The sequence below is a fragment of the Seriola lalandi genome, unplaced genomic scaffold, assembly GCF_002814215.2.
Source record: "Seriola lalandi dorsalis isolate HSWRI2012SDOR001 ecotype SW California unplaced genomic scaffold, Sedor1 jcf7180002054688, whole genome shotgun sequence".
Taxonomy (NCBI): Eukaryota; Metazoa; Chordata; class Actinopteri; order Carangiformes; family Carangidae; genus Seriola; species Seriola lalandi.
In genome coordinates this window covers 2,748,791-2,757,249 of record NW_019525241.1, presented here as the reverse complement: position 1 = coordinate 2,757,249, position 8,459 = coordinate 2,748,791, and the positions used below count along the sequence as shown (strand labels likewise).

The 8,459-nt window shown below is 40.8% G+C and overlaps 1 protein-coding gene across 1 annotated transcript in view; it reads right to left on the bottom strand.

Moving 5' to 3' along the window:
- Positions 1-179: 179 nt before the first annotated feature.
- Positions 180-8,459, bottom strand: part of ucmaa (upper zone of growth plate and cartilage matrix associated a) — an 8,460-nt gene continuing 180 nt past the window's right edge. Inside the window, exons 2-5 of the mRNA XM_023423021.2 lie at positions 7,560-7,619; positions 7,384-7,476; positions 2,339-2,437; positions 180-745 (exon numbers count right to left, since the gene is read on the bottom strand). Of these exons, the coding sequence (XP_023278789.1) occupies positions 657-745; positions 2,339-2,437; positions 7,384-7,476; positions 7,560-7,619 (341 nt within the window). The 3' untranslated portion in view covers positions 180-656. The remainder of the gene's footprint in view (positions 746-2,338; positions 2,438-7,383; positions 7,477-7,559; positions 7,620-8,459) is intronic.

Here is an 8,459-nt window from a genome sequence, read left to right as displayed (position 1 = left end):
CCGTCTCTTCTTTGCCCAGTTTGTGTCTAATATTTCCACTCTGGAATGTGGGATTCATTTCAGCCTGACGACTTCTGCAGCTCACCTCATCTACTCTTTTATTCCACTCCGCCTCCCTCCCTTTAAATACTCCAAATACCAGACAGGGCTCGCCGGAGTTAAAACACACACACTGGGAGTCAAGAAAAACTCATCTTTATTTGTCATTTTGACTTAAAGAAATGTCAGAAAGTCAGTTTCTTAGCAAATATAAAACCATAATCCCCCTCTGGTAAATCAAGTCAATACTTTATATAAGAGGTTGAGTTATTGTTGCTAATGTATCACACTGACATAAAGGACACTGTGTAGCTTCTATGTACATGTAAAAGGCAGTAAAAACAAGCATGCAAAATATATAACCTCCATTTAATATGATAAGGTTTAGCTAACAATACAAAGAGTCCACTTTGAATACACTTTACAGTTTGACATGGAGACACATATTGCACAGTTTAGAGTGTATAAAAATGAAGCGAAAGGAAAGAAAACTTTTGTCTTGTAAATTGAAGTAGGAAAAATATGGCGATAACTGTAGCACTTGCTGTCAACATGTCAGGAATCACCTTTGGTACAGGTGATGGCAGTGTCAATACTGCTCCATTGACGGAGTTTGCTCAGTGGAACCAGTAGTAGCGAGGATAGAGGCCATCGTAGTTATACTCTCGCAGCTGCTCGTTTGTTTCCCTCGATCTCTCGTTTACCTCTGTGGATTAAACAAGAAAGAAGTTCAATGAGAGCAGCTATATAGGGATGCCAACTTCCTGAAATGGGTATAAGGAATGTGTGGGGGTGTTTTATATACATATATATATACATATATTATAGTTTTCTCTTCCAATTCTAATTTTAGCCTCATTTATCCTAAATTATCCAGTTTTTTCGAATAGCTGCTCTTGCTGTCTTGACTTGACCCTCCCAGAGTGAAAACGCGACAGAACATTGTGGGGACGCTCCCAATTCTTAGGTAGCAAACTAACGAAAACAAATATACCCTTAATTATACTTTTGTACTCATCGTTTCAGTAAATCCATCTGTGCTAACTATGTGTAGTATGTCAATACTGACAAAAGTTTATGCCTTTATATCGTAATGTGTGTTGATCTGCTGCTTCACACAAGCTTTAAACCGGTTGCCAAGCGACCAGGTGGGTCTAACGATCAGTAGCTATGTAGCAACAGCTAAACTTACAAATAGTTCCCTAAAGTAAAATGTTTTTAAAACCAGGAATAACCAATTCTTGCTAAGATATCCTTGTTGGTATTAGGATTAATACTAGTGCTATAAATTGTTGGCATTTAGCAACCTTTAGCATACATGTAGCAACCTCCTGGTCCTAAATAAGACATACTGGGAATTTCTTTTAGCTAATATATCTCCCACTTGGTGAAACCAACAGTAAGTTTGTTAGCAAACCGCAGACAATATGGCAGCAAAGTCACCATCACTTGCTGATTTAGGCGAGATTTCCATTCAGCCTCTCTGACTACAAGGCTAGCGGTGATGCTAATTATGTTGGAATAATGCATCTATGCATTTGAACAGTGTCATATCTTTGTTGTTCTCCTTGTGCTGACATGGAGTAAATGCAACAATCTAGAGATGTGAAAAAATAAGTGTTATAAGTGACATTACGCTATTATGTAATGTGACCAATGAGCTAGCTGGTGGAGATCTTTTTGTTTTCCTATAATAAGTCACTGAACCAAATCTCCCAAAACACTGTGTACCTGACATGCAAAACCCAATCGCATCTTTATGGTTAGCAGTTCTTAGTTTAGAAACTGTCACTGCAACTATTTCACACTGGACAGACAACCACAGGGAAGATTGTCAGCTTGGGGTCAACCACAAATGAACACTTTGAATTGGTGTGGAGTCCCAGGCAATCTGCTGCGGTACGCGGGCCGGAGGGTGCGGAGGGGTTCATTTAAGATCCAAACTAGAACTCTGGCTTCTCTCCCTGTGCTCCTTCTCGAGCCCTCTCGTGACAACTGGCCTTTAAGTATATCTCAGGTTTTCCACAAGGATCAGCTTAGGACAGACCTCACAACATGATACAAAAAGTTGGCATTAATTTGTGTTAGTTGATATACTGTCTCTATGCACCATCTTGGAGTGGAATGATTTTGATGTATTTTGAATGTTAAATGTTGGTATTTTCGGCCCACTGTGGAAAGGGGGAAATGAGGGACTCACTGAGGATCATTTCTCCATTATAGGAACTTGTTTCTACTTTTGTTTCACCGCCATTTTGTTCCTTTTTTGGAAGCGAAAGCAGCCGCATCCAGGTCTTACCGTCACGGTCCTCCTCGGCGTAGTTCTCGTACTCATTCCTCTGCTCCTCGTTGTACTCCCGCCTGTGCTCACTCGCTGCAATCTTTACCCTCTGCTCAGCTGTGGAGAGAAGAAGACAGGAACTTTATCTGTATTCACCCACTCACAATACTGACAGATGGAGCAGAGGGAGACATTACTGTTTCCTCCTTAAACAACCTGATGTATCATCTGCTGTGTGATTTTGAGCAATGCTAGTGGCAGATTGACATTTGGCTTGAAGGCGATGCTGTGCTAAAGTACAGCCTCACAGAGCTGCTAGCACGGCTGCAGAGTCTCATTAACTATTGAATCACTGGAAAACCGGGAACAGAATCTACTAGAGGCCGAGTATTCAGTACTCATTACTATATTATTACATAAGTACTCGGTGCTCATGGGTCGGACCACACCTATCCTCGAACATGGCCTTCATTTTGATGTCAACTAAACATCTGTAAAATTTCATGCCTGTATCTTGCACAGCTGTGACGCAATCGCGGTGCTCAGAATCACCTCTGTGGTCGTAACTGCTAGGTGTCTGCGCGCACAAGCGCCTCATGTTTACACTATGATTAGAAATGCAAGAGCGTATACTGGTCTAGTGAGGTGTTGAAAACAAATACATATGGGTAACCCACACTACTTACCTTAATATATTAGATATTTGTATAAACACCTAACCCTCCCTCCTGTTCCCTCTCTGTACAAAAACAAACATCCCCACAGGTACAGGTACAGGGCAGCCACTGTACATATTAGACTTTACTACTCCGTCTGTGTTTTTCCCCCTCACTTTAACATGAGTTACACCTGGCTTATAAATGTGGGGACTTTATGGAGGTACATTTTCTTCAATATTATTTGTGTGAACAGGTCGATAAGCTGTGTAATCTGTAAATATAATACTATAATATAACACTTTCCACAAATACAAAAAAAAATGTCTTGCAAATATAAAACAGATATCCTTTTCCAAATACAAAAACAAATTCCACAAATAAAAAATGATCTGTGAAAACATTCAATTGATTTACAAATAAATGAAATATCTTCCCAACATTTACAACTTTTAAACAGACATGAATATGAATCAATTTTCTATTTGTGAAGCGAAAAAGCATTTGTGGAGGTCAGTTCTACGCTTGTCAATTTTGCACACACAGAGTTTTGAACCAAACTTTCCGCCAGTCTGAACCAAAAGTGACTCGTATCACTCGGCCACTTTTGGAAGACAACAACATTTCAACTTTTCATACTAAGAGCACATAGTCTTCTATGTGTTGTTGTTTTCCCAAAATAATTGTCCACAAGTAATGTGCACTACGTTGACGGTTGTAAGATTTGAAGTGGCAGGACCTGGTTAAGGTCTTTGATGGTATGGCTGTTGGTGTTGATGATTGTTTAGTTAAGAAATTATGTATTGCAGTTTTATTGTTCATTGTTAATATGTAGGCTAAGCTAACGTTAACTACTAAACTGGCACCTGTTCCCGTGGCAACAGAAAACATTCATGTTGTGGACTGTGGGAACGACAGCAGGGTGCTGGATTTTTTACACTGTGATGATGAAGATACATTGTACACAGACCACATTTCATTCCCACCCAACCTGTAGAGAGATAACTGGTGTTACTTCTTTACCACTGAGTTTATTGTAATCAGTCCATTTGTGAGACAAATTTTGAGACAAATTTACCTCTACAGAAATCCCATTCATAGTTTTAACACAGTATCATTTCGGGTTTCATGAACGTTTCTGGATCTTTCCAGATTTGTATGTTTGTGTGGGTGTGGCGAAATGTTCGCGGCTAAAGTGAGTGACATCACACAGAGCGGGGAGAAGCTGTTCAACTGCTCTGAGAGATTTCTGTTGAACTCCTCCGCACAGGTTGTTGTTATAAAAAACGACAGTATAATAAGGCATGGGGATTTCTCACAGCCTTTGCCTGGCGCCTCGGGGAGTCTTTTGATGTTCACATTTTGTACCGTGTATTGGTTTGATAAAACTCTAAAAAATGAAAGCCAAGTATATTCTTTTACTTTTACTTTAACCAAATTATGTCAAGAGTGATGCACACATTTGTACATATGTTGAATTAAACACAGAAACTGCGTGCTGCTAATTGGGCCACAAATGTGCTGACCAAGTCTACCTTCTCCAGGCCTACTAGCATTTTCAGGGGGGGCGTGGCTAGAGGCGGGGCTTCAGCCCTCTGTGCAGAGTTCATGCACAGTTCACAGCTCTCTGCCTAGGAAGCAGATTGGAGTAAAATACACAAGTCATAAAAACATCATAGTTTAGTTAGGCATGAAAAGCCATTTTATAGTAAGTCATAAAAAAGTCATAGTGGTGTCACAGTCCCACTGTGTCTCCCAGTGTTTTTTCTCCCTCCCCTGTGTGTGTGTGTGTGTGTGTCTGGGTGCTCCTGCTGACATTAGGTGACTCAGCAGAGGCGTGGTCTGGACAGCATCTTACCACCACACCTGCAATCTATCACTCATCATCTGCAGTATATCTACCCCGGTCATCCAGCCATTCGTGGCCACAGTGTTTCGCTCTTCACTGTGGCAGTTACTCTCCCTGCCACTCTGATTAGTTTGTGTGACTACAGGGTTACCTAGTGTTTTTGCCAGTATTACCTCTTTGTTCTCCTGTGCTTCAGAAGACTTCCTGATTTGTGTGCTGCTGATCCTGCTGCAGCCACACCACCCACCTGCCTCCAGTCGCCCCTCGTGTTTCAAGTGTGTGTTCACTCACCTGCCCCTGGTCTCAAGTCTTCCATACTCCTGTCTTGTGTACTCACTAGACACCTGGATTCCTCGGACCCACTCCCTCTCTGCATTCACCTTCACTATTGCTTTTTCCCCAATAAACTCCCTTGCACTGTTATTGCTGAAGTGTTTAGTGTTCTGTCTCTATTCTGAGGTCCAATGCCCGTTCTGACATAAAAAGTAACAAAGCATAAAAACATCATAGTAAAGTAAGGTATAAAAATGTCATATTATAGTAAGGCATAAAAACATCATATAGTAAGGTATAAAGAGTCATAGTATAGTAAGGCAAGACATGCTTTTTCGCTTCGCAAATAAAAAATTGATTGACAAATGTCTGTTTGAAAGTTGTAAATGTTGGGAAGATATTCACAAATGCTTTTCATTTATTTGTAAATGAATTGAATGTTTTCACAGATCATTCTTTACTTGTGGAATTTGTTTGTGTATTTGTAAAAGGATATCTGTTTTATATTTGCAAGAAATGTTTTGGAATTGGCTAATTTATTTTTTGTATTTGTGGAAGGTGTTTTATATTTACAGATTACACATTTACACACGGATTGTTGCTCTGTTCACACAAATAATACTGAAACAAACTTACCTCCATAGGATTACATCACCACATTTCATGTAAACACACAGACCATCTACTCTGCAAACTTATTTTCCCTCCAAACAGTCCAATGATGTGTAGCTTAATTGTACTGTAGGAAACACGGCTCACATGCACCTTCACACCAGCTTCTTGTGTAAAAATGACCTGTCTGTTAACAAGTATTCGTTCTGCTTCTGCTTCTATTTTCAAAGTAATAGCTCATTCTCTTGTCTCCACGTGTCGGGGCTTTCTCTTTTTGGCGGAGTCGGTTGGTCGTTCTCAACGTCTACTGCATAGATTACCAAATATATAACTGTGGCGACCCCCTGTTTTGCAATGCAACAAAAGATATTTGCAATATTGCATCTATCTGATTTGTATGTTGTCTTTTAAATAATGGGGTGCTTTCTCTTAGTCAATAATGCACCTTTGTATCTTAAGCTGAGAGTAAATTGCTCCTTACATTCCAGTCTTAGCTACCTGCTCATCACTTTTCTTGTAAAAAAAAAAAGTCCTTTACACACACTCACGAAGCTCACATTCTCATGGACTGGACTGGCAAGGGACAAAATCAACTTTTTTCCAGGAATGCGGGTGTGTTTTCACAAAGCCAAGACACCGTTTGGTACTCTGATGGGTGGGCAAGGTGAAACTGCCCACAGCCTCTCTCTGGAGGTCTGCTCTGGGGCACACATGTGCTTCTCTGATGGGTTTTCCAATACAAAAGGGAGAAATTGAGAGACATACTTGAGTGAAATGATGGAAATCACTGTCGGCAGCTGAATATTGGCAAGTTTGTCCATTTCCATGCTTTCATCTCAGCTAAATGGGTGTATGAATCTGTGTTTAGTTGCTGATTTAGAGATATTTCTGATGATAATTTCTTATGTGTTTACAAGTTTTGTGCTGAAACACCTCTCATCTCGGTGTTTAATCTGTTTGGATTGAGGTGCGTTGGCGATGTGCATCGTACTGATGGCTGGCTGTGGAATAATGAGCTTATTGTGCTGAGAAACTGAGAGAGTCTGCTCCATACTACCCTGTGACTCCTTCTGCTGCCTCCAGCTCCTGTGTGTGTGTGTGTGTGTGTGTGTGTGTGTAAGAGCTGCTACTGTATAGAACAACACCTGCTTGAGTTTCCACTGCTCTGCCTCTGTTTCTCTCTTTAACTTTCGCAGCTTTCAGTCAAAACCTCAAACTATATCATCTTCAGAATTTAACTAGAAAACCAATAAACCGGCCAACACTCCCCCACAAGCTCACACACACACACAAGTTTGTACGGGAGGCCAAACATGCCGTATTTAGGACCGTCCGCAGTGTGGCCACATCAACCACTCGAGCAAATCAACCGCGCGTACAGCTGTCCGCCCCCGTCCTCTAACCACCAGCCAAACATTTCACTCAAAGTCCTGTCGGTTTTTCTGTTCGCGAGGTGACAGACGGGTCCTCCCTCCCCGAGACGAAAAAGTGTCAGAGAAGAAATCCCCACTTGAATTAATAAAAAAAAAATCACATCTTTCACCATTTTACAAAAATGACGTCCACTCTCCATGTTGAACATTAGCATGAAAACACACAGGCCACCTTCCAGCTGTCGCAGACTTTGCCAGCAGAACTCGAATAAAGATGGAAAAGTACTTATTGGAACGTACCTACGAGCTCATAGTATCGGGTCGAGCGGCGAGTGCGGCGTTTGAAGAAGTTGGAGGCGTCCGACTCAGGCATGAACACCTGTCGCGCCGCACCTGAGGGTCAGAGGTCAGAAGTTCAAGGTCACATACGGAGGACATGCGAAGCAATGTGTTGGACAGTGTTGGACAGTCGTCACCTCTAGGATTGGCTGGTTTTGTGTCGTCCCGTACTGCTGCGTTTTCCACCACACTGGAAACTGAGGGCAAAAGGAGAAACTATTATATAACCTTTTTGTAGCGAAGCATCCTTTTGTCTTTATATTATACTGATGAGACTAATCTTACACAAAAACCCTGGGTATCTAATTTCATGTATGTAATGAAATTTTCTAAATTAAGCCAAGTAAAATTTTGTATCTACGAAAAAAAGAAATAAAAACAACACATGAAAATGACAACACAGATTTTCACAGGAGTAGGATTACTGGGGAACTTCACCAGTGTATGGAAGGTTATCTGAGCCTCAACGGTTCCTTTATAAATTATTAATGTAGCAGAAAGAAAACAGGATCAAAATAGTCACAACTGTAATTATCCACAATTATCCAAAATCACAGGATGTGTAGCCTTGGAAAGCCATCGTCCAAATTTGACTTTATTCGCTGTGGTAGAAGTGTTCAGTACCAATCTTCTGACAATTAATCTTCACATTGAATAAATCAGCAGCTTTTTAGCAGCGGAGCTTGAACAGGCAACCGACCAAACTGAACAGAACCAGAGCTGAACGTAACTTCACTTAGAAAAAACATGTCAGAGTCAAATTTACTTTCATTACCTGCCTGACTCACCTTTGAAAACATTATTTAAAAATTTAATTCATATATAAATCATACATGTAATGCACCAATCATCACTTGTTTTGAGATTGGGATCAACAAATTAACTATTATTATAATTAAATGAACTCTGACATGAAAAGGTCTATGGTCAGGTTCAAGTCAGAAAGTGCCTCCAGCTTAATAAATATCGGTGCTCATCTCCCCTGAGGATGCATAACCCCAAAATACCCTACCTCCCCCATAAATCCCCCCCCCCCC